General features: G+C 44.5%; 2 protein-coding genes across 3 annotated transcripts in view; one reads left to right on the top strand and one right to left on the bottom strand.

Annotated features, from left to right (window-relative positions):
* The window catches only part of Recql (RecQ like helicase), a 24,432-nt gene extending 14,300 nt beyond the window's left edge, over positions 1–10,132 (top strand). Inside the window, exons 7-16 of one of the 2 annotated variants that reach the window (XM_032905362.1) lie at positions 3,119–3,285; positions 3,975–4,056; positions 4,897–5,045; positions 5,133–5,250; positions 5,866–6,004; positions 7,076–7,167; positions 8,052–8,271; positions 8,538–8,667; positions 9,397–9,451; positions 9,806–10,132. In XM_032905362.1, coding sequence (XP_032761253.1) covers positions 3,119–3,285; positions 3,975–4,056; positions 4,897–5,045; positions 5,133–5,250; positions 5,866–6,004; positions 7,076–7,167; positions 8,052–8,271; positions 8,538–8,667; positions 9,397–9,451; positions 9,806–9,819 — 1,166 coding nt within the window. In that variant the 3' untranslated portion in view covers positions 9,820–10,132. Of the gene's footprint in view, positions 1–3,118; positions 3,286–3,974; positions 4,057–4,896; positions 5,046–5,132; positions 5,251–5,865; positions 6,005–7,075; positions 7,168–8,051; positions 8,272–8,537; positions 8,668–9,396 lie in introns of both variants that reach the window. The other variant, XM_032905361.1, reaches the window with a different exon arrangement.
* Pyroxd1 (pyridine nucleotide-disulphide oxidoreductase domain 1) lies at positions 10,048–26,377 on the bottom strand. Its single transcript, XM_032905363.1, has 12 exons — positions 26,223–26,377; positions 24,246–24,326; positions 22,799–22,918; positions 20,328–20,456; positions 18,210–18,283; positions 17,296–17,456; positions 16,263–16,363; positions 15,411–15,543; positions 13,718–13,830; positions 13,059–13,181; positions 11,171–11,308; positions 10,048–10,518 (listed from the first exon to the last, which is right to left on the bottom strand). The coding sequence occupies exons 1-12, from the start codon at positions 26,295–26,297 to the stop codon at positions 10,270–10,272; spliced, it is 1,497 nt and encodes a 498-aa protein (XP_032761254.1). The 5' UTR covers positions 26,298–26,377; the 3' UTR covers positions 10,048–10,269.

Genomic DNA, 26,377 nt, shown 5'->3' with positions numbered 1-26,377 from the left:
TTTGTAGGACTTTAAAGGTATTCTCGTCTTCCTGGGTTTCCAGTGTACCACCCAGCTCCGAGAAGCTCAAGTGTGATGAGATATTTTAGTAATGCTTCAGCTGCCAACCTAATCCCGAAGACACCCTAAAGAAAGTTACTCAGCCTTGTTTTATTAAACAGTCTTGGCTAGGGCGAGTGATTGCCATGCAGAGTCCCCAGGACCCATGACGCTGAGTCCAGCAACTCAGCACCCCGTGCAGGTGGGAGGGACGGTCCTGGGAAGCTGGCAGGCCAGCCTGCCTGCCAGGTGTACTCAGCACAGTAGCAGCAGCAGAAGAGACCCTGCCTTAGAGTAGATAAGGAACCAACACCTAAGGTGGTCACTGACGTCTGCATGGATGTGCTCATACACAAATGCTACATACATGCTCGTACATACATATATACATACACGTTATTAATTACTATTATTGTTATTGTTTGTTTTTTGAGATAGGGGCTCTCTGTGTAGTCCTGGAACTAGATATGTAGACCAGGCTGGCCTTGCACTCAGAGATCTACTTGCATTTGCCTCCAGTGTGCAGGAATTACAGGCATGTGCCACCACACCTGGCTACAAGTTTTAATTCCTATCCCCTGACCTAGCCCACTTTTCCTTCTGTGACTTTTCACTCTCAAGGACTTCTGGGTCAGCTTGTTCATCTATCATGGGTCCCATGTTTTCCCCGGGCAGTCTCTAGGTTGTCGTCATGGTCTCTGCTGCATTTGTCCTGGACTGTCACCTTCTACTAGCCCACATCAGGTGGGGCTGGTCCCTTCTCTGCTGTCTACACGGCTGTGCGGCTTTGTACCACAGATCAGCTTCCCATCAGTCAGCCACTTAGCCCTTTAGCTGTCCAATCCTTCCGGTAGTCCTACCTTCTCCCTTGCTTGCTTACCATCGTGAAACAAACACGTGAAAGGAAGTGAATTTCTTACTTTCCAATTTTTTGTATGTTTCATTTTTTCCTTAAATACTAGTGTTTTCTAGAGTTTTATTCCATCTGTCTTTATCTTTCTTTTCTTTACATTTCTTTAGTGACAGGATCTTATGGCCCAAAGACTGAGATAGATATATATTACATTACATGTGAGTGTTTTGCCTTTGTGTATATATATATTCACCTTGTGTTCCTGGTGACTGAGGAGGCCAGAGTGTTGGCTCCCCTGGACTGGACTGAGCTACATGTAGGTCCTGAGAATGGAACTCAGTTGAGCAACCAGTGATTTTCTCTTATCCATGCTGTCACTGCAGCTCAGCACTGCAGGCATCTGATGTGGGCCTTGAGATGGGATTCCCTTCATCCAGTGTTTGCCTGTTCCAGCATAGTCTGTGCAGTGCTAGCCAAGGCTGATTTCTGGAACAAGAGCCTGAGTGTTCTTTGACTTTTGACTTGTGTGGTGACCCCTTGAACCTTATCAGATAGAGTCCAATCAGCTGGCTGTGTTGTTCACAGCTTCCAGGAAGTCTGCTTTCTTAGGAGGCCTTCTTGAGAATGCAGGCAGAAGACAGAGGGACTGAAAGTGACAGGACTTTTGTAAATTGATTATAAGTCAGGCTCTGCACAGCTGAAGGAAGAACTGAGCAAAGGTAAGTCAGAAGGGGAAAGCTGGAGGACCAGTGGTGACCTCAGTACTTTTCTGAGCACCAAAGGACAAACCAGAGCTGAGAGGGTCATACAAAGTATCAAGGGGCTCGAAGTGGGGAAGAGCTCTGTGTGGGGAAGAGCTCTCTGTGAAACCGTGACCTCAGTGTAACATCTGTGGAGCCTGCTAAGGCCCTAGCATAGCCAGTGTTGGTTGTCAAAGCTTGTGTTGGGAGAGGAGTCCAAGGAAGAGTGGAAGAGACCAGGTTGGCTAGAACTTGTAGGAAGATGTTCAGAGACAAGCAGCGCTTGCTACTGTACATGGAACGAATTCTGGGAAGTAAAATTCCTGAATGGATTGGACAGTAGACCATACCCTGTGATCTGACTCCCCTGAATGGTGCTGGGTAATTTTCACAGTGACTGGTACTGCTGTGTGCTGTGCTCCTTCCTGACCTGGTTAGTGAACTTCTGTGTATTCTTCTAGACCTGACACAAATGCCATCTCTGAAATCTACAACTCCCTAGGCAGTCACACTCTCCTCGGTGGTCACAGGGCTTTCTCTTGACACCTAGCATTTCCTACCACATTTCTTTATCAGTTTCTTCCAGACATTTTAAGTACTGAAGGGGTATGAAGGACCACTCTTGTCATGACTGGGTGTGTGTGGCAGGTACGAGTCTGAATGGTGTCTTGGAAGCAGGTTCTTCCCAAAGTGGCTTTACCACTGCTTGTCTTCTGCTCTGAATTGATACTCTGAATGGTACCAGGTGGTAGGATTGCTGACAGCCACACAGATGATTGATGGCTTCTTCCAGCTGTTTGCAAGTCAAGTGCTCTGATTATCTCACTGTCTTTTTTTTTTTCTTTTTTTTTTTTTCGGGGCTGGGGACCGAACCCAGGGCCTTGCACTTGCTAGGCAAGTGCTCTACCACTGAGCTAAATCCCCAACCCCTTATCTCACTGTCTTGTAAGCCCGTTGTGCATGCCTAGTGTTCCTTATTGCATGACCTTTACTGGGGCTATCATCGCTATTTACCCCAGATAGAGAAGGTAAGGACAAGTCCAGCTTGGTAAAGTGATGGGACTTTCATTACTTATAGGTACATGAGTGACTCATGAATGCTGGAGTGCTGGGCAGAACTTATAGGCAGTTACACTATTGGAGAGCCTCCCTTCCCCCACTAATTGCTTACTTACATAACCTCATAGAGATGCCTTTTCAGTCATGTGAGTTTCTTGAGCCTGAATGGCCTGCCAGCAATGTTTCGGTCAAGAGTAACGACCTGCATAACACCTGCTTTCAATAGGGAATTAATGTGACCTCTGTCAAGAACATTATTTCTGAAGAAAAGTGCAGCAAAACTTTTGAGTTCAGGAAGCACCAAGCCTTCAAATTTGTTATAGCCAAGTCTGCAAGTAAAACAAGGTGGCTGTCAATCATCTGTGCTGTTAAGGATCTGACTTACTCTTTCTCTGAGGGACAGACAGATCATTGTCATCTTTTTCAGATTACAAATCACTCGGCATCTTGAAGCGCCAGTTTCCCAACATCTCACTGATTGGGCTGACAGCAACAGCAACCAACCATGTTTTGAAGGATGCACAGAAAATCCTATGTGTGGAGAAATGTTTGACATTTACAGCGTCTTTCAACAGACCAAATCTCTACTATGAGGTACACAGGTTATACTTCTTCACTGTGTTTATGACATAATGACAGTATAAACAGTTCTAATGTCATAAAGTAATTATTAGGACATTAGTAAAGTAGTGCTTTAGTTTCTCTGTGACTTGTACAGCATAATCTCCATTAGGCTGAATAGAAAACAATGCCGTGATAAATGATACCGTCTTTTTTTATACAATATGAGCGAATAGGGTATATTTGCTAAATTCTTTCTTGCACAGGATTGAGAGCAAGGAGGGGTGATATCTGTGTGACTGAGTAATGAAACTATAAACACATACTAAGGAGTTTGCCAGTATTTCCCATGTGGGTTTCTCTGATACTTGAAGGTAAAATATCCCAGTGGCTTTCCAAATCTTTTCAAGCTGTTTTAAGGACAGATGTAATCTTTGCATTGTCATTACATCCATACTGTGCTTCATGGTTTTATTAAAGCATCAAACAATAGAAAACCCCCATGTTCACAAGTTACCTGCTGTTTATATGCCTCCTCGTCTCCGGCAGATTATGATCTGAAAGTCAAGGAGACAGGCTAGATACAGGCAGGGATGAGTCATATGGGCGAGAGTGACAGGAGGAGACAGTACCCGAGAGGGAATCACACCTCAGAGCTGGTTTGCACATACAAGTTAGATGGCACTGGTGAGTCTACTTTTTAATGAGAAAGCTTTTTGCAGGTTCGGCAGAAGCCCTCGAATGCTGAAGACTTTATCGAAAACATTGCAAACCTCATTAATGGACGGTACAAAGGAAAGTCAGGTAATGCTAAAAGCAGATCAACTTGGGGAACCTTTTCATAGAGTTTATGAAATGACATGATCCCTCCAGTGATAGATGACTGACACCAGAAGATGAAGTCAGGTCCATTCACTTGGTCTAGTAGGCTGTCTGTGACATCCCTGTCTCAGTTGGAATGCAAGCTGCCTGCTCTGCCTCCTGCGGAGTGGATGGCAATGCTGAGTATTGTTGACAAGTTAGTATCTGTTGGGTACTGCAATATTCTGAAGAGACACGGGACACATTACCTCATAGGAAGGGCGCTGTCCATACTCTCCAGGTGAGGGGGGTAAAGTTGGGAGCATCTGTTTCTGAGTTCCAGGACTAAGGATTTCACTGGCGAGACTGAAGCCTAGTATCCCTTCAGCACTGTCCTCGAGGTTGTTTGTAGAGCGTAATGGTATGCGACTGTTTGTCCTGGAGGGTGTGCCTACAGCCTTTTGCTATGGCTACTCCTGGAGACGGGAAGTTGAACCACACCAAGGCAGATTATTCAAACCCAGTCTTCACATCATCTTATGGAACTTCCATCAGTTTAAGAAGTGCTGTGTAGTGGGATAAAGTTGCAGAGAGCAGAGGTCCTGGGAACCCCAGCTGGTATGAGCTGGTATGAGCTGGTATGAGCTGGTATGGCTCTTTTATGTTTCTGACAAGCTGTATATCAACCTAGGATTATGCCCACCAATCGGTATGTGCTCAGAGGCGTGACTCCTTTCCCCTTTCTGCCTTGTAATTGTTCATTGTCTTGAGCCTGTTACACAGTAAACTCCCAGCAAATGTGACCTGCATATGTATCTAATACTTGGCCATCTTTTACCTCAGGAATCATATACTGTTTTTCTCAGAAAGACTCTGAACAAGTCACCATTAGCTTACAGAAGCTGGGGATCCGTGCAGGCACTTACCATGCCAACATGGAGCCGGAGGACAGGACCAAGGTTCACACGCAGTGGTCAGCCAATGAGCTTCAGGTTAGCATATGCAGTCTGTGAAAGCCTGCTCTACCCTTAAAATATGTAAATGACTTAACTAACTGACCAAATATTAACACATTTTAGGTGGTAGTGGCAACAGTCGCATTTGGCATGGGAATTGATAAGCCCGACGTGAGGTTTGTCATCCATCATTCAATGAGCAAATCCATGGAGAATTACTACCAAGAGAGTGGGCGTGCCGGTATGTAGGTTCCGGTCCAGGAGTAATCTCAGGAGGTTTTATCGAGGACGCGTTTAAGCATCCTGAGGGTTGTTTTTTTAATTGGTTATTTTTTATTTACATTTCAAAGGTTAGTCCCTTTCCTGGTTTCCCGTCCATAAGCCCCCTATCCCATCCCTCTCCTCTTCTTCTATAAAGGTGTTCCCCCTCCCCAACCAACCCCCTTACCAGAATCCTGACTTTTAATACTTGTTTTTAGGTACTAATTTTTAGAACGAGTCTTTTTTAAAGTCATATTTATACTTATTCTTACATTCTGTTAGGTTTAAAAATTGTTTTCTCGTGTGTTGTAAGATATGTTCATGTCTGCCATTGAAATTTTTACTTAGTGGATTCATTCACATGTACAACCAAAATAAGTGAACTACTCATTACAGTTGTTTTTCTATCTTAAACTGATCTGTGATGAGCCTCTGTATAGTCATCTACCGGCCCCTCAGGGTAGCTCTTGCAGATTAACTTCACATAGGAAAACTTATAGCTCTATTGTGAAGCTCTGTCTGCCAACTGACATGTTTTTGCATGTTCTGGGTTTTTAAAAGCAATGACGCAATCCCAAAATTCCTCAAAGCACAGGTCGCGATGACTGGAGAGCAGACTGTATTCTGTATTACGGCTTCGGAGACATATTCAGGATCAGCTCGATGGTGGTCATGGAGAATGTGGGACAGCAGAAGCTGTATGAGATGGTGTCATACTGCCAGAATATCAGCAAGTGAGCCCCTGCCTCCCTGTACTGTGTGCTGTGTGAGCCCCTGCCTCCCTGTACTGTGTGCTGTGTGGTGTGGCAGCTGCGTGCACTGCTGGAGAACACTGGAAACGCAGGCGTCTACAGTGGGCCAGCCCTGGGCCCCTCCTGCCTTCATCTTAAAGAGACACTGTCTGTGAGGGGTCCCCAAGGCCAGGCTGTTGAAGGTTATGCATCAAGAAGCCCCTTTCCTGGCTCTGCTGCTTAGCTGTGTATAGTGACTGTGAAAAGGCATCCGGGAAGCTAGGCATTTCGGACTGAAGTTCAGACAAGTCCGTTCACCCTGGTTATGAGTCACTGACTAGTCCAGGGCGGGGTCAAGTTTCTCATTAGGAAATACATGGCAGTCTCTGCTTACATCACTCAGGGCCCAGAGGCCCTGGGCCTCGACCATCCTGTGCCTTATTACCTGTCACACAGAGAGCTCAGAAGTGCTGGCAGTGACCTACCAGTGATAAAATGGTATTTGCTTTCCACCTGATGCCTCAGTAGTCAAAGGAAAGGAGAAGGTGGAAATTTCTTTAGTGGTCCAGGAGACTGTTTTCAGATTTAGCCTAAACTATAAGAACGTACTTCATCATCAAGACAGTCTCCTCACAGTGAGGCCGACCACTTCTGCAGCAGTGGCTCTCGCACTGCTGGTAGAGCAGGAGACAATTGAGATTCCTTCGTGGGTCCACTGTAGTCAGGGTCCTTAAGTGGCTGAGGGAGTAGAGAGGTCAGTTTGCTGAGAGAAAACTGAGCTCACAGTTGATGGCTCTGAGGGTGGAGGGGGACAGGAACCAAGGAGTATGGCAGCCTCTAGAACGTATTAAGGGCAGAGGTTAGGGCTTCCAGAAACATCCAGCCTGCCATCACTTTTACTTTGACACTAAGATGTTTTGTACACATGGTGAGATAAAACACTTGTGTGGGCCTGGTCACTACATCTGTGGGACTCCTGTGGCAGCAGTAGAAAGCCAACAGGATATATATGTACTCCAGAGCAGAGTCTGAATACTTGGTGAGATGAGTAACTTCTCTCCCGTGTGTCTGCAGGTGTCGCCGTGCGTTAATAGCCCAACATTTTGATGAAGTGTGGAATGCAGACGCCTGTAACAAAATGTGTGACAACTGCTGTAAAGACGACTGTAAGCTTGTTTGTTGTTTTAGGCTCTTGAGAGGCTAAACGCAGTGAGGGCTTCATTGGGAAGGTTAGACTCTCCAAACAGATTCAAAAGACAAACTGATAAGAATTTCCAGACTCAAAAGTGATACAAATCATTAAAAACAAAGGTAGATCAAATGTGTATGACACATTTCATATTGCTATCCTGGAGGCAGCACATCTTTAAAGAAATGTTAGAGTTCCTCTAAATAGAAATACTGTTACATAAGGAAAGACAATCCTTAGTATTTCATAGTCTGTCTTGGTCAGTGGCTTCTCACAGTACAGGGTTCCATGTCTGGTGCTGTGTTCTTGAGAAGCTGGACTGACCAGGGTTCCGATGGTTCAGTGGATGGTCTCTGCACTAACTTGACGGCTGCAGATGCTCATTTACTAGTTCAGAAGGCTGTCTTACAGAGACCACACTGACATGGGTGCAGCATGTTAAGTCAGGATGCTAAGCCCAGTACTTGGGGCCTTGGACTTAGGATGTTCTCTAGGAGCCCAGCCTGGCTCTCACAGTACGAATGAATGATGATCAGAATGAGGTAAGAAAGGGAAGAGCACTTGGTTCTGCAGTGCTCACCTCCCAGTGACAGCTGACAGACACTTGTTACCAGGGCACACTTTGGTCTTTGATAGTCAGGTCATTTTCTTTACATTACCCCGATCCTTACATGTGTTTTAGGGACAGAATTTGATCTGGTGATAAAGCCTTGAGGAACACCCTGGTCTTAATTCTGAGCACATTTAAGAAAAAAAAAATATGTGTAAGGGGCCTGTCGTGCTTACTGAGCCAGTTAAAGCAGAGGTGGCTTCCTGCCCTCATCTTTAGATCCCAGTTGCCCACCATGTCTGTCCTTGCAGCGTTTGAGAAAAAGAATATAACCGAGCACTGCCAAGCCCTGATCAAGATTCTGAAGCATGCAGAAGGACTGAATGAAAAGCTCACCCCACTGAAGCTGATTGATGCTTGGATGGGAAAGGGAGCAGCCAAGTTCAGAGTGGCTGGCGTTGCTGTCCCAGCCCTTCCCCGAGAAGACCTGGAGAAAATCATCGTACATGCTCTCCTGCAGCAGTATCTCAAGTACACAGCCCATTTGTCTCTGTGTCTGTGTTTCTTCCACTGTAATGGGAGCAGAGTGAACAGCTTCACAGTTATTTGATGTGAAGCATTATAGGAAACAGTTTATCTAATTCTTAGACTTTGATCACAAAGTCAAGAAGGTTAAAACAAACCCCAACCTAGTTCCTTAACTAGGTCTTTGTGCTGGTCTAGTGTTTCTTAGATCAATGTTTTAAAAATATTTTCTGTGACTCCTTCAAGTTTTCTGTGGCTCTTTTTTTCCACAGGGAAGACTACAGCTTCACGGCTTATGCTACCATCTCGTATCTGAAGGTGGGACCCAGAGCTAGTCTTCTCAGCAACGAAGGCCATGCTGTCACTATGCAAGTGAAGAGGTCCACCCAGAGCAGCGTTAGGGTAACTGGCTACTCATTTTCAGTGTGTGCCTGAGGCCTGCGGGCTTTTCTGTAGTTCTTTACTAGGTTTGGTTAGACACAAATGATGTCAGTTTTCTTCCTATGTTTTGATTTTATAAGTGTGCAGGGCTTTAGACTGGCCCAGTGTAGAGTGGGGGGCTGTAACCGCTTAGAATGTGAGGACTGCAGATTAAGTCCCACGAGATACTTCCCTTGTAATACTGGATGGGTCTGTTCTGGTTAAGAAGTCTGCTGGATTCTATTACTGTGGCTTAATAATAGAAGTCCTTTCTGTGACCCTGAAAACCAGAGCTCCATTCCTGAGACTGATTCCTGCCCTCTAGTGGAGGAGAGGACCTATTTCTGTGGACTGTCTTCTGACATCGATGGTGTGCATATATGTACACTATAAACAAGTCAAACTGTCCAAACCAAGTCTGCTTTCCAGAGGCAGCAAGCCCGTTAACTGAGTGCTGTGGCAGCCTCTGAGAACTGCATGCACTCTTCAGAGTGCTTGCTATGCTGGCATGGGCTCTCCCTTTACAGCATCCTCCTTTACTAAAGACAGTTGCCCATATTTGAGTAGAAATGTGTAGCTAGGAACCACGTCCCTTAAGGAGTTGATGATTCCGAGGGGGTGTTCTGGGACTGCTGAGCTCATGAGAAAGCTGAAGGTTGTGGTGTGGCTGAAGGTTGGTTACCAGGGTACCACTTTGTTGTTCTGTTGCAGGCTGCGTCACCTGGAGCTTGTGGAGTGGATTCAAAGGGGAAAGAAAAGAGCTCAGGTAACTTCCAGAAGTCTAAAAACAGGCTTCAGCCATCTGGCTCTAAGAACACAGGCGCTAAGAAAAGAAAACTTCATGATGCTTGAGTGTTACTTAATCTGACACAATGTAACTGCTTATGTGTGTTTATGTGTGGGTCACTTTTATAATCAGCTATAATTTTTGAAACAACTTTATGTTTTATACATATAAAGCTGTTATTTTCAGAGCTTACTTACATAATAATGAGAAGTACAACTTTCATGTAAAGTTGTCTAAACATGATATAGCTGACATTAAGTCCACGTAGCTTTTGTAAGCCCATTTGCCTTGCTGTAACTAGCTGTTATCTTCTGACGTGACTCTCCTTTAAAGCAGTACAATGCTGACATGGGCTCACCTTTCCAAGTGGGTGACATTTTAAGCTGAGCAATGTGGATGACTTCTGGTGAGAAAAGCTGCTGTTCTTGTTCAGATAGAAACAGTAAGTCGACAGTAATGAATGTATCAGCAAGAAGGCTCTGCACAATCTGCACACTGATCTAAGTAAACCGAGACAGCAAGCCTCCTGAAACCCCAGCCTTACTATGATGTTCAGGCAAACAAAGGATCTGGTGCTTTGTATGAGTCAAGGTTTATTGTCAACTGTGTACTAGAAGTGTTCATCTGCAAATCAGTCATTAAATAGATCCATCCTAAGGATTATTTTCTTTATTTCTTTCCAACCTGGAATCTGGCTTCTGCATTCTCTACTGAGTGCTCGGTCACTCAGTGTGGTTGTTCAGTTTCCCATGTTTTCTCCGTATTTTGTGCTTTGTATTCCTGAAGAGATTCCAATTTCAGTCAAAATAATCCTCTATATCGATATCTGGATTTAGCAGATCCTCCCCGTATGATGAAAGGTCCATTTGGTTTAAAATTAAATTTTCAAATGTCTCCTCCAAGTCAGTTTCACCAATTAGGACAGCTCCCATCATGCGTCCGTTGTGCATGACGACTTTGACGTACTCCTGTCCCCTGGTGCACCTCAGCATTAACTCGTGGTCCGCACCCAGGCCTTGCGCGTTGTATTTGCCTAGCAGCACAACCTGAAGCAGAATGGAGATCGTCTTTCTGAGCAGCTCCCTCCAACTCCCACAGATAACAGTGTCCAAGTTATCTAGGCCATGTTAATGTAGACAGAAAAAACATTCCTTACAGTTACAGTGGGAGGGGCCCAAAGAAAGCATTTAAATGGCATGAACAAACTGTAGATAAGACTGCCATGCAGCCTACAGTCATATTAAAAAACAGCCAGTGGCTATATTCATCATTAATAGTTTTAACATTAATAAAAGTAGAACATCTATGTGGATGAAATCTTTATGAATGTTAGAGCTGTCTCATGAACGAGCTACACAAAATGAGCCCATGTTTTCCTAGACTCATGGCTTAGAGATTAAATGGATGTGTGTGTGTATGTGTGCATGTGTGTGTGTGCGTGTGTGTGTGTGTGTGTGCGCTCGTGCCATGGGTGTGTAGGTGCCCATGGAGGTCAGAAGAGGGTGTTAGATCCCCTGAAGTTATTAGGTGGCTATGAACTCTAAAGTGGGAACAGGGAACTGAACTCAGGTCTTCTCAAGATTAGCAATAATCACAGAGTCATCTTTCCCGTCCTTGAAATAGCATTCTTGACATCACTGGAACTATAGGTTGCCATACTTTCAAGTCAAAAGGATATCCATTCCCTTTACCACTTACCTTATAGTTAAAAAATTTAGTGACATGAGCAAACAGTTCAAAGCTGAAGTCCATGTCAATAGGATGCCCCATAGTAGCTGCGGCCATGCACTTGGCTGCATAGCACCCCATCTGCCGTGCCTGCGTCCACAGTCTCATCTGAAACAGTAGGAAATGGTACTTCTGGTTATCATCTGAAAGAGGGGGGGGGGGAGAGTGTGTATGTGTGTGTGTGTGTGTGTGTGTGTGTCAGGGCACATTCGTGAGCAGGAATGGGGTACACCCATGCTATGGTGCACACAGGAACGTCAGTAGAGTCCTTGACTTCCACTCTGTGTGAGGTGGGGTCTACTTTGTGGTTCTCCCAGTGAGTACTCTGGCTTAGCTGGCCTCCTGACTCCCTAGGGACTCCCACCTCACAGCAGGAGAACTGGGTTATAGTAGCTTGTGCTGAGTCCAGCTTTTTCACGGATTCAAGGAACTCAAATCTCTGGTCTTCATACTTGTGTGGCAAGAGCTTTTATACCCACTTTAACTACTTCCTCTGCACTAAAGTTTCCATCTTATGAATTCCCTTAGGTGTACTTCCAGGGAGTCTGGGGTTTGTTCTAGCTAGTGTCATCTTTAGTGGTCACAAGTGGACACCAATCAAGATGGCATTCGCTGATTTTAGCATCAAACACGAAGGGATAATAACCCAACTGTATATCTGAATATTTCACTAATAGAATGAGGATTTTAGGTGTTATGAAGTGGGACAAAATGTCATCAGTCTTTACTCCAAAGTCTGTCGTATACCCAGGCCTTTGCTTCTTAGTGACAGTGAAGCCTCTGAGCGGACTCTGGTCAGACAGACACAGGTGGACTTCAGGCCCCGATTCTCACAAGGCCTCAACCTCTTTATGACAGTGCTTGTCTCTCCTTTATTATGTTTTCATTACATTTTGCAGAGGTTTTCATGTTTTGTTTTTTTTTTGTTTTTTTTTTACTCTCCTGATACAAGACAGAAATAGTACTATTGGGAGTGACAGGAGAGTACTAATAAAGCGTTTACGTATTTAACTTGTCTCAGCTTCAGCTTTTTCACCTGAAATAAACACTAACTCTGCCCCACGGCTACTGGGAGGACAGGCTGGCTATAAGCGATCGGTTCCCTCTATCTGTGTACCCCTGTGTGGGATGTGTACCTAATGCTGACCTCCTGTACAGATCACAGCTGCAGCCTGAGCTCTGGGCATGTCCAGAAGAGAGTGTCTGCTTGTACTCAGTCTCTGTAGGGTTTGATGACACAGAGTCTGCTATAGAGCAGCAGAGCACAGCACAGCCAGATGGCATCAGAAGAGCCTGCAAAGCCACAGCACTGGAACTACCTGGCAGGCCTCTCTGACCTCTGACACTGCAGCCCGACGCTGTCTCCAGAGGTCATAAAGGAGAGCTGAGTGACGAGGATTTGAAGGGATCACAAACACTTCATAATATTTAACTAAGTTCAAAACTTCATGTCTGGCTACATTCATAGCTATCCTGGGTACAAGCCTTTGGGCCATGGGTTGGACACACCTAACTGAGTTCATTGAGTCTGCACTGTGGGTTAGGATGTGAAACCAGGAGATTCAGAATAAGGGGTACCCTTATTTTGAGCTACTTTCCCCCCTGTATCAAATTATGACAATGATATAATTGCTGTGGACAGGTTAAGCAGAAGAGAACGGTTAATGCCTACAACTTTATAAATTAAAACCATTTCAGTTTACTGTAACACTAAGTGACTTTAACGTGGGAATCTCCTTATTCATCAGAAATCTGCTCCAGTGGCTTTGGATTTAAAGTAGAAAAGCTGGAGCAGACAACTGGACTCCTCAGTAGCTGACCTAGACTGACAGACACGTGGTTCTACATGCAGGCTCACCTGCTGCCAGACTGGGCTTGGCGGCCAGCATGCAGTACAGATGTCTCCAGCAGCATAGATATCAGGAAGTGACGTGCACATCTGCTCATCTACTCTCAGGCCGCCATCTTCTCCTAGGTCAAACTAAACAGTTTTCCATTAGCATAAGGATGACAGAACCAGACAGCGACTTTTCATTCTAATGAGCAGGGCAGGCCTGCACGCACTAACAAACGCCAATCTCTAATCAAAAAGGTAAAAGGAGCTACGGAGTACACAGACCTGGCCGGACTGTCTAGGGATTCAGTTCCTACACAACAGATCCCAATGTCCCAGAATTTCAACATTAAAAATATTCAATAGTTAATGTTTACCCCAACCCTAATCAAAAGAACATTAAGACTTCAAAAGCTAAAATGCTTATAGAACCATCTGTAAGATTTACTCTTGAGAACTCACACAGGTCAGTCTGTCACCAACCCCTTGATAAACTGGACACTGGCTCTAGATGATCTTAAGCTGGATGTTAACTGCTTAAGGATGCGAAGTAGAAGAGAACACTGAGTGGGGTGTTGCTGCCAAATTCAGTTACAGTTACTACTACAATGATGGCTGTTTAAAACCTAGACACTGTAAAGATCAGGACTGTAAGACAGGTGAGTGGATAGAATTCACCTTACATCGTTTCCATGGAGAAACGGCTGCACATTTGGGGTGACTCCTGTAGCGCTGACAAGGAAATCACAGCCGTATATGCTGCCATTCGTCAGTTCCACATACACAGGCCACATTTCTTTAAAGAAAAGAAAAAGATGCTCAAGTGTCATCTCTAGCAGTTAATCCACAATATCATGTGAATGACAGAGAAAAGGCAGACGGCTCCAGAAGGCCGCTTTATTTTCCTCTGGCTTGGACAGCTGAGTACAATGACAAAGTCTTGTGCTTGGCAGCTTCAAGCACGATCCTCTAAAGGAGACAAAGCACCGTCCTTTGGATGTGGGCATAGAAATGACCACTTTCTAACATACTTGTGAAGCAATCTGATTAGCACTTCTTGTCACTGAGCTCTTAATCCTACTCTTTCTTCCTTTTTTTTTTTTTTTTTAAAGATTCATTTTATGTATGTGAATACACAGTCCCTTCAGACACACCAGATGAGAGCATCAGATTCCATTACAGATGGTTGTGAGCCACCTTGTGGCTGCTGGAAGTTGAATTCAGGAAGTGTTGTGGTTTGCCCTGGAGTTACCTGTATTTTGATGCTAATTCCACTGCCCCAAGGACAGCTGCCTTAGTCACTTACTCAGGAATCAGGTGACTTCACCAGAACCTTCTCCCCATTGAATCTGTAAAGTACAGGTGAGGGGCAGGAACAGGATAGAACGAGGCCTGTCATTGGAGGGGAAGGAAGGTGGGCGGGAGAGAAGTTTGAAGGAAGAGGAGGAGACGAGGAGAGAGAAAGAGAGAGGAAGGAGAGAAGCCGTGGCAGGACAAGATGGCCGGTGATGTTAAGATTCTGCTCTGTGTATTTACAGGCTGTTATCAATGCTCCTAAGGGATGGATGGTACCGGACTTTGTATGTTTAAGTGGGCAATTATATCTTACCAATTGGATCTAAGATTATTGTGTTGTGTGTTCTTTTATGTGAGGGTTTGAGTGTAGGAAAGGGTGCGGCTGGGCTGTTTCCACCAAGATATCTGGCAGATACCTGGGGCACCGAGGTGTAGACCCAGCGGGGTAAAAGACAACCATACTCTCTTATTTTAATATTTTTACATCAACAAGGAAGAGCAGTCTCTAGTGCTGAGCCCCCTCTCCAGCCCCCACCTTTCCTTCTGATGCTTCTCCTCACTGTTCAGTCTCTGGACTCTGCCATCCGTTTCCTACAGAGCACTGCAAGATTCCAGAACATGGCTGCCACAGCAGTGTTGGTTACTCACAGGGCTGTGTGGGATCCTCTCCTCACTACCACTGCAGAATGCGTCCCAAACACAGACTTTTAAATTTAATATAGAAGGCATTTTACTTAGGAAAGCTATTTTGTTTTGATCTGCAAAATACTGACTGACTAGGTTGGGTTATGATGGTCCAAATACCATCAACCCAAATAAAACAAAGTTACACAACATGGAATTTATTAGGAAACATACCCAATAAGTAGTGAATTGAGGGCCTGTAGTTACTGATTTTTTTTTAAACCAAATTTTATATGAAAATGTGCAGTTTAAAATATACCAAGATTGGGGTTGGGGATTTAGCTCAGTGGTAGAGCGCTTGCCTAGCAAACGCAAGGCCCTGGGTTTGGTCCCCAGCTCCGAAAAAAAGAAAAAAGAAAAAAAAAATATACCAAGATTAAGTAATTTTTCCTTTACCTTTATCAACTGTAACTGACTTATGGTGATCCTTTGGAAAAGCCAAGGATTTTTTCTTCATAATCTTAAACTCCTCTTGAAGGTAGATTTTCTTTACTTCACATTTGGTTTCGATGTGAATACTGTGAGAAAACTGGAAGCAAAATAAATACTGGTCAGCATGATTCAGACAGTGCCATGACGTTTACACTGACAAATGCAGTACTGACACTTCCGAGCAAGCCTCCCAGAGTCCGAGGGGAACAGGAGTGAGCAGGAGCCACCCAGCACTGGAAGGCCAAGCAGGACATGGTGAGTGGAAGCGGGGAACCTGGAGACGCTCCACAGGGCTTCAGTCTGTATCAGCCTCCTCACTGAAGGACTCTTAACAATTCCAGTAATGGTAAAGTGCAATCTTAGGAGACCCGCAGATCCAGGAGGAGCCACTGCATGTCATTTCTGTCCCCAACTAGATACCCCTTAGCCAGCTCCTGTCCACCCACTTAAACCTGAAAGTCTCAAAATCAATGCAGATATATTTACATTCCTGAAATACTGAATGACAGCTTTTTGTGTTAAGATAAGTGATAGCAAGCCATCTGCTTGTTCAAGTGAAACAGGAAGTACATGTTTGACTCCACCTAATAGCCTTTGCTCAGATCAGCGTGAGCACCTACGTGACCTTTAGCAGAAGACCAAGAACTGTGGTTAGCCATGTAGTCTGTATGTAGGTGTGTCCAGCTCTGCAGTAAAAAGAAGGCTGAACAGCTTAGACAAATTTCATATTTGCTATTTTGGGTGGCCAACTGGGACAGTGGCTTTGAAGACCTTCCCTGCATGGTATACCTTAAGTCAAGTGACACAGAAACATACCTCCTCTGTTCCTTTCAAAGCCAAGCCTCCATGCCAGTCTGGTCCAAGGGCACTGCCCACATAATCGGCTTTAGATTTGGTACTGGTTTCTTTTTTTGCTTCTAAGAAATGAATACAGATTTTAAAACTGCTGGCAAAGACTCTCGAAGCCTTTGTGCAGTGTCCTGATTCTCACACGCAGGCAGGCAGCATGGTGGCCCTGTCACTCTAAGCAGCTTTCTTCACTGAGTGCTGTGGCAAGGTCACAGGTGGCCTTGCACCCCGTCGTCTGTGAGCACCCAGTGTTACAGGCTTGCTAATTTAAATAGGATGGAAATTAGCTATTAGATTTTGAATTCTGTCAATTGGTATTGTCTTCAAACTTTAGAACATTCACTTTGAATTTTATAAGTCAAAAACTTGTTGGAAGAGTATTAAATTAAACTAGTGAGTGTTGTTCTCAGTGGATTTTCTAGGAATAGTCGTGGGCACTGCTCAGAAGTAGGAACTGTTTTGCAAATGGGCTGATCAATTATTTAAAATTCCCATTTACAGTAAGTGTATATTTTCTATTTTTAATTAACTTAAAAAAAGAGTTGTTCAGACTTTATTTTATTTTTCCTTTCGAGACTGGGTTTTACTCTGTAGTCCTGGCCAGCCTAGGACTGAGAGCCGCCACTTCTGTACTGTGACTAACAACATGCCCCCATGCTCTCTTACACTTTAAAAATGTGACCGGGTGTTGCCCGCTTGTGCGTCTGTGTCTGTCCCAACTTGTGCTCCAGTTCCCTCAGAGACCAGGCCAGGCTGCTGGGTCCCTTGGAACTAGAGTTACAGATGTGGTGGACTTCTCTGTGGGTGCCGGGAATCAACTGTGGGTCGTCAAAGAGCAGTAGGAGTGAAAGGTCAGTACTTACACCGACCATCTCTTCAGTCCCTATGTATTTTCTAATCTGAAATTTATTCCTGTCTCTGGAATACTTTTTACTGACTTTCCTTGCGGTTTAAAATAAATGCAGTTTTTCACCTGCGAATGAACGAGGTGAGCACTTGCCTTCGACTGTGTAGATCGTTCTTTTGTGTGCAAGTTTAGCCTCCGATTTTTCAGACAGGAGCCTGGAAGTCAAAAACTCTGCTGCGCCTGCATCAAAGAATGTATTTCCAATGGCTTTATCCTTTATGGCCCAAATCACTTCACAGCCTTCGACTTCATACCTAGGAGGAATGGTACAGTTTCCTGTAGGAAAAAGTCAGGGAGAAATCCTCCAAGTAACAACTGCTCTGTGCAGCAGACACGGACTGGATAGGGGTGTGGGTCACTGAAGGACAGTAAGAGTTAAAGTAGAATGAAGCAGGCTTTGGGGATTTGAGGGGTCACCAGCACTTTACTTGGATGCAAAGGAAGCTGTAATGGTAGATGGATGAGCATGGCCTAACAGAACTGAAAACACTGCTTTGTGGCTTTTCTAGATGTTCATGTGAGAAAGCTGGAAGGAGATTTACAGGCTAACATCTTCATGCAGTTGTCAAAAACTATCACCTGCTTTTAAATTCTCAATATTCACTAAACTCGAAATTTCTTAAGATGAAAATATTTTGTATGAAGGTGTTCTCATTTCTTCAAAGCACGAATTAAGATGTAAGAACTCACATCCTAACCAGCGACAAACTGGGCTCTGGCAGCCAGACAGGTAATGTCGAAACACTGAGCAAACGATTGCTAAAGGTACACGTGGCCATCATTAAACAGTGTTCACTTTGTGAGTCAAGCCTGCCCAGGTCAAACACATTCTAGACCATGTGTGTTTGGGGGACATTTCTGCAAGTTGGAGTCCTACAAGAGCTAAAGTAAAGTGTGCTTTCTCTTTGAATATAGGGTGGAACATGCATGTTTTTTGAGATGTGCTTTCTCTTCTGCCAATAGTCCTACAATCTAAGAGGATCCTTCAGTGTTAGAGACATACTTACGCCAGCTCCAGAGCAATGCCACCATTCCCGACAATCATTATTCTCCTGGCTTTTGTAAGCTGTTTCTGAAATTCCTGTGTCAGGAAGAAACAATGAGGTAGCATTTGACAGTGTAGAAGCATCATTGATAATATGTGAATCATGAGTATTTTAAGGGACAACAAAATAAAACTTACTCCCCTGTGCCAGGGCCCTCGTTCCCAATTACCATAATGGCCTCACCTTGTGCCTAGGATGTCACTTGTGGTTGTGACAGCAGCACCTTTCTAGAGTTCCCTTGCCTTTCTGTCACATTTTAAGGCTCTGTGAACCACAGCAAGACACTGTCTACATGACCACACACCCAGTTATGACTGAGTCCTTTACTTTTGGCAGGCAGGCCTTGGTTACAGGCTTCCCCGGAGTCCCTCAATTCCTGCAGTTCTGGGGACTGAGAAGCAGGGCACATGGACTAGGAGTGTTGGTTTAGCTGCTACTGACAAGATTACTGGGGGCTACTTAATCTCCTGTGCCCTGTGGTGCACACTAAAAGGAACACAGGCACCATGTCTTCCTGTGTTTATGTAAGCATGATGGGACACGAAGGCCACAAAACTTAAAGAGTAGCAGGGACAGCAAAAGTCTAACACTAACTGGGGAAATGTTACCATTTTAGGACAGTTCGTGCCTCTTGCACCACCTTTCCTCATGCTACCTCCCCCCCCCACCCCCGACCCGAGCTCCGAGTAGCCTAAGGCCCCCTTTCTGGCACTTTTACAGGTACAGGTGTTCCCTGCTTTAGAATGACATCAGAACAAAGATTTCATTGCTCCCCTCTGCCATTAAGTTCCTATAAATCTTACATCATGGACTAAAACTGACTCCCAGTTCTCACAGGCCTTAAGCAGGGGCACAGAGATGCGAGGCACACAGGACACACTGAGTATTTATTTACCTCAGAACCCTGGTTCTCAACCTGTGGGTCAGTTGACCCTTTCACAGAGATCGCATATCAGATATTTATGTTATTGATTCATCAGATTCCAATTCTGAAGTGAAACGGTGTGATGGTTAGGGTCCCCACAGCACGGGCCACAGCCACAGAGGGAGGCTGGGAAGCACTGCCTTACAGTAACTATACACAGGGAGCCCTCGGTAGTTACCCTAGCAGAGGGAGACCATCCTTTTCTCATCCTCCTCCCAACCTGTGACACAGGTACTACTGTCTAGATTGACCCATCTTCTCTGCAATGTTCAAAGAAACATTAACACAGACCCCCCAGTGCACACCACCCACATGCACTCCAGTTAATATTACATGCCTTTCCTCCACCCACGCAGCTGTCTTTGTAACAAGGTCTCCTGGGAGTCACACAATATCCAGGGGCGTCAGGGAGCTCATGGACTAGAAGGCTAAGCGGAAGCAGTCACAAATGTACTATTACTGAGAGCCTGACTTCATAAGAAGCTGCTTGGCTCTGCTGAAGTTTCCTCTAAGTTCTCAAGGAACTAAGGCAACAGGAGCCCGGAAAAAATCGTTAGCTACTGTTAAGAATATGGATCATATAAATGAAAATAATCACGTCCTTGTCGGGAGTGGGGATGAAGCCAGAAAGCTTTGGGAACAAGGGGTGAAAAACCCTGACAGAATTTAAAGTGAAGGCTGCCATGCTGCCTGGAAGGAGTGCAGTCCTCCGGAAGAGTCTGCACTTTTTATAGGGCAGAGAAACAAGCCAAGCAAGTCCTAGGATTCCATCCAAAAAGACCTTGCAGATATTATTAATGTATTTCTTACTGGGGAATTACTGGTAAATCTAAGTATGATTTACCTGGAAAAATGGTTGTTACACAGTTTAGTTGCAAATCTCACAATCTCAATACAGAGTGATGAGCATGTGCTAACATGAAGGACAATGCCAAGCACTGTCTGTGTTTCTCTGAGCCTCACAGCCCAGAGAACAGGGCATTAGCTTAGGCTGAAACTAGTAATCATTAGCAAAGTGAACCTGGCAGGCCTCTGAATAATGACAGGTCAGAACTGCCCTCTTTATGACACTGTAGGAGTTAACAGTCAGTGAAGTATTCGATTCCCAAGGAGACCTCACTTTCCCTTTCACAGACCCAACCTTAAGACATTACCTGAGCACTGTCTGTATCACGGATCCCCAGTACATAGGGATTTCCCTCGCAGATTAACTTTGGCTTAGCTCCAGCACACAGGCAGAGTTTCTTATACACATACTCACGGCCATCTTCTGTGAAGATGCACTGTAAACACAGGGCAAGAAAAGCAGGAGGAAAAGGTTTACACAAAAGCAAACCATGGTCTACTGGAGGCTGCCTCTTGGGGGCGCTCCACGCTCAGAGTGATTACAGCTAATGGAGGGGGCGATAAGCATGGGCCATAACTTATGTAGAGAATACTCAGAGGGAGACTAGGCTTCCTCCTCTGAAACAGAGTCTTGCTGCATGAAGGGAATCTCAGGATCATGCTGACCTCAAATTAAAATGATCTTCTTCCTCCCACCTCTGAAAACTGTGATTCTAATTGTATTAAACCTTAATAATCTTTATATTTGTACTGGGTTCAAGCGATCAGTGCATATTGAAGTTATAATTTGTCTTTTTAAAAATAAAATATTGTCTTAAAATAATATTTTTATTATTAAGTACAAGTAACGATAGATTTAGCAGTATTTCCTAGCTTTAATAGTGAGGATTTTACATGTGTGCAACTTTTTAAAAAATGTGTACACTTAAGAAAATGCTTTTGCTGTGCTTTTTTGAGACAGGGTCTCATCCAGCCAATGCTGGCCTCTAATTTCTTGTGTGTCTGAGGATGACTGTCCTGATTTTCCTCAAAGTGCTTGCATTACAGCTGTGTACTGGGCCTGACCATGGAGTGTTATGTTTTAATTCAAGTAAAAAACATGCTAACCTCAAAAACTAACTCACCATGCTTTAAAGTTATGTCAACATTAGGGAGTCCCTTAACGTGGGATGAAAAACCAGCATATAGCCGTACCTTTTAGAGGCAAACGACTGAAAGTACTTGCCACTATGAGAATGTGGACAGTGACAGGGTTCACATCTGTGTCAAGTGTGTGATCTGTAAACTCCGGCAGTCACAGCGCTCACTCCCCATGGAGGCTTTTATTACCCACAGTACTGTTCACAAATGAGTGACCCCATAATCCAACACAGTGCAGCTCATACAGAAAATCCATACCAGTCTTCCTACAGAATCTGAATGGCAAACAGAAGGCAGAGTCACTGACCAAAGCTTTTAACTAATTCACATTTAGGTGGGTTAAAATGCAAAACTATGCCTTTTAATCAGCTATTGCTAACTTTTTGGAAGTAGCTGTGATAAGCTGGCATAGTGGTGACACATCTATTGTCTCAGGACCGAGAGACAAGGCAAGAGAATCAGGAGTTCAAGGGCGGCCTGAGCTACACGGGAACAAAAGCCCGAATTCCTATAAACTAACAGGAGACATACGAGAGACAGAGACTGGAATCACACGGGATGCTTTTGCATATCGATGGGAGACATTCTGATTTGTAAGTGTCCCTATCCCTTTAAGAGCTCACTTCCACTTGTAAAAATAACCAAGCTATCATCTAGACTCTGTCTCCATGACAAGGAATACTCACCGTGATTTGGAGCTCAAATGTTTTGCCTTTCATGGAACAGGTCGCATTTCCTTTGTTCTTAGTGAATCGTATTTTACTCATAACTTAAGAGCTGCTTACAGGAACAACTATAAACACCCTTTTCCATCCTTCCGAAAGCTCACATGTAGATACAGCATCCCTGAGACTCTTACCTGTTCTCATGGGTGAGGAGGAACAACGTCTGGAGGAGTTGATAAGCTGGCTCAAACCTAGAGCCTTTCCCAATGATACTGTCCCTGCCAACCAGGCAACTGCAAGTGGGTTGTAATCTGAGCTTGGCCAAGAGCAACTTGTCCCCCTCAGTTTATCCTCAAATTAATGGTAGATGTGTCTCACTTAAACTACTGCCCACACTTCTGTGATGTCAAATGGCTATGGAATAAACTGGTATCACTCAATCTTATTTACTTCCTCACCAGCCTCCCTTTCCACGATCTGATAATCCCTCTGACTCACCATCCATCTTTCCCATTTCCTTCTGTGGGGTCTACAGTCCTTAGAATGTCCTTTTCTACTTGCAGAACTCTTAAGTCACCATCTTTAAAGGCCCAGCTCGAGCCTGTCATTCCCTCTGTGAAGTCTTACCGCATCCCAGCCCTCCCTCCGAGCTTCATGGTGATTTCGTGACTGTGCCTTGTGTACACTATTATAATGCAGTCTGTTGGACCTTGTGGACCTAGGATCACAGGTTTTCTATAAACAGCATCAGCATCTGAGGCGTGTAAACTGAAGCCCAGAGCTCTTTCCAACAATGCTTCTAGCCTATACAGTTTCTAACAATGTCGACTGACGCCTCTAGCCTGTACAGTTAGGGGCTTAGGTAATGGTGGCAACAGAAGTATGCTTAGAAGAAAAGAAGGAAAACCCTGGGGTTAACACTGCAAACCTCATTTAACAAAAAAAAAAAAAAAAAAAAAAAAAAAAATTCTCACGTGCTTGTCACTCTTCAGCTGCTTTACTCCAGATTCTATGACCTTAATGTTGGGAAAGCGATTTTCCAGCATGGTGCTTGGCTGTTCTTCAACATCAAATTCTTCCAGTACTTTAGAAACCTTTATGAAAGTAAACAGACTTTTAAATGCACATTTTAAGGAGCTATTCCTTTGTCTGATACAGTACTGTTTCATGCTTGCAAACAAGGCTAGCCCACGGCACTGTTGTGGGGTGATCTCTTAGGTCTCCCAGAGACCCACGAGTTAAAGGCATGGTGGTCTCTCGGAGGTGGAAACTAAAGCAGGAATCTTTGCAGGCTCTTTGTAGAGGAATTACCAAAACTCAGTGCCTCCTCTCCTCTCTGCTTCTCAGCCTACGCACGGTGGGCAGCTCTGCTCTACCACACATTGGCTGTGATGCTCCAGCTTCTCAGGCTGGAGAACACAGAGCCACCAAACCATGGACTGACAGACCCCTTTCCTCCTTCGTCCCTGAGGTTGACACTCTCTGGCACTTTGTCAGGTTTGATAGAAAGTGGATTAACGCATGCATTATACAGTGGAATGAGCTCAACTGTCTGTCTTGACACGCCTGTCCTTTTTTGTTGTTGTTTGGTCTCGAAATTTAAGCTAACACAACTAACGTAACCAGTGTTTAACTGAACAGATGATCTATCTTCTTAAATATATTTTAGCTTCTCCACTGTTTGCCATATAACAGTCATCTTTAGACCCCTCTTTCCTGTGCTTTAAAACCATCACTATCCAGCCAGGGGTGGTGGCACACGCCTTTAATCCCGGCACCTAGGGAGCAGAGGCAGGTGAATCTGAGTTTGAGGCCAGCCTGTCTACAGAGTGAGTTCCAGGACAGCCAGGGCTACACAGAGAAACCAAGAAAAAAAACAAAACAAAAACAAACAAACAAACAAACAAAAATATCCCGACCTCCTTGGACTCCCTCTGCCCTTTCAAGCTGAGATTTCTGGGCGCATTGCTCGTCTACTCAAACCCTTTCCTTCTCTGCTGCCACATCTTCAACCACAATCCTTCAGACCCTACAGAAGGATCGAACTCTCTAGTTTGTGTGATGGAACACAGAACCCTGTGATTAACCTTGGCTGCATTTCCAGCATTTTATGGAAATCTGACCAGACGGCCTTTGCAATATGCCCATTTTCAGGAGTTTTTAACATTTTTTTTTTTTAAATTTTCAAGGTACCTAGAGACCTATATGAATGAATACACACAGTGAGATTTGCCTTATTAAGAGATAAAGTTAAACTTCAGAATTTTCTAGTTCAGTTAAAAGTAACTGTGTCTAATATACATTGAACATAGAGACTTTTAATGGAAAGAAAAGCTTCAGACTTCTCAAGATAATAAACTCAGTGAAAGGGCAATGTGTTTCGTCTTTGTAAACACAGTTAATTGCTACACAGTTTCTCACCTGTTTGAAGTTTGTAACTGCTTTGATAACAGGAGAGGCTGTGACCAGGAGAATGTCTTCTGCAGGGAAATTAATAGCCAGCTGAATTTTAAACAGAGAGAGGAGAAAGAACATCAGGCATTATTGAATGAGTGTGTAAGCAGTAAAACTTCAGTGTTTCGCATGTAAAAATGTGTTTTTCTGAGTGCTGTCCACAATGGTACAGCACTGGTAATGGCAAACCCTTACAGTGAGAAGGTGAGCAATGCGGTCATGTAAAACGTGAACGAAGACCTGAACACGTAAATCCACTACAGCAGACCTTTGGCCGGGTTACTCTGCACGCCAGTTTAAAGCTGTACAGCTGATTACTAACTGCCTGCTTCCATTCATTTCAAACTGTTTTTACCTGTCTTCACTGAGAACAAAATTAAAGCAAAGCTCTAATATGAAACAGAATCTCAGGCTAGAGAGATGGCTCAGTGGTTAAGAGCACTTGACTGCTCTTCCAGAGGTCCTGAGTTCAATTCCCAGCAACCACATGGTGGTTCACAACCATCTGTAATGGGATCTGATGCCCTCTTCTGGTGTGTCTGAAGACAGCTACAGTGTACTCATATAAATAAAACAAATAAAGGGCCTTGCTTAAAAAAGAAAGAAATCTCAGCAAGACTCTTTCCATAGCCTTCGCACTCCCTCTCTGATATTCAGGGAAGGCAGTGCCATTTTAGCCTTAGCTTATAACTTAACAAATGCAAAGACTTACCATGCAATTGCTTATTTCTACCTTTGCCCCACACTTTGGAGGGGAATCACTTGCTCATCTTGGATTCCACTCCCCTGCCTGTTGTTCCCCATGGCCCGGGAAGCCCAGCATCCTCAGACCACATGCCCTTAGGACATGCAACAATCCTTTGACTCCACCTATTTGAACTTCCTATATTTGACCATATCATCACACTATGCCTTTGTTTCCTTTCCATATTCTGAAATCTACCTTCTATTTTCATTGTTGGATCAAGTCCTCAAAACTTTATACTCCTAAGAACTGAGCTAGCTTCCTGCTTCATACAGCCTGCTTCAACCATTTGTCCTTAGCATACACCACACACACTGTAGCTAATCGCATTTGTAAAGCTTTCATTTGAACACTTCACTCCCCAGCTCAAAACCACCTATTTGCAGACTTTCATTAAACACAAAGTCGTAACAGCCTATGTGGTCTGAGCTCTGTCAGTCTTCCTTGCTTCTGTCCCTTATCAGCTTCACTGATTGCAATTCAAGTTATGCTTTTCTTCCATGCAGGCTACACTGTGGTCTGCCTGTCTTCTCTATCTGTTAAGTCTTTAGAGAAGTTAATTTACCCCTTAAGTACTCCTACCAGTAACTCCTACGATGAAGTTAACAGAGTGATGATGTGACTTGTTTTGACCACTAAACTTGGAATATGAACTCTTTACTTGATGGGTAAACATAAGATACCCTACCCAAGTTTAAAAACTCGACTGTTTCTGGTGACTTCGGTGGATGGTGATCATAACAAAATAGTTCTTTTTGTAATACGCACAAGTAAACACATCTGATTCATTTGTTTATCATAATTAGAAATTCCTCATCTGTAGTCCTTTGCCACAAACTCCTGCTGCACATGAAATCTTATCTTTGGAGTTCAAGGTTACATCAGAGTTATTAATGACGTGGCCCCTATCAAGAAACTAAATTTCATGTGTGAAGGAAATCTGAAAGGTGGGAGAATTTTCTGTCCAAATGCCAAGGCTTCCTTGCCCATTTTGCACACCGTTCCGCCCGGAGTCTGGTTTGCCTTTGGATCCCTAGCTAATCAAGCATTTTCTACTCCCCGGTCCATAAAAGCTCCGGCGAGCAATACGCGCATCCCAACCAGCTGCGCAGCCGAGGGGGCGTGGCGAGGGGCCGGAAGAGCGACCCGCGAAGCGGTCCGCCCGCAATCCCTCCCGTACGGAGCCCGCGCCGACGAACCTGCTCCGCACACGTGACGCCAGCGATGCCGCCTCCCACCACCACGAATGTCCCTGCCGGTCGCGCGGCCTCCATGGTCCCCGGGGGCTGGCGGCTGACTACACGGGAGAAAGTTCCAGCTATTGTCTACCCGGAAGAGAAGCTGCTCACAAGGC

This window comes from Rattus rattus, chromosome 6, assembly GCF_011064425.1.
Source record: "Rattus rattus isolate New Zealand chromosome 6, Rrattus_CSIRO_v1, whole genome shotgun sequence".
In the NCBI taxonomy this organism is placed as follows: Eukaryota; Metazoa; Chordata; class Mammalia; order Rodentia; family Muridae; genus Rattus; species Rattus rattus.
Note: the sequence above shows the minus strand (reverse complement) of the source record. Positions and strands in the feature narration are given on the sequence as shown.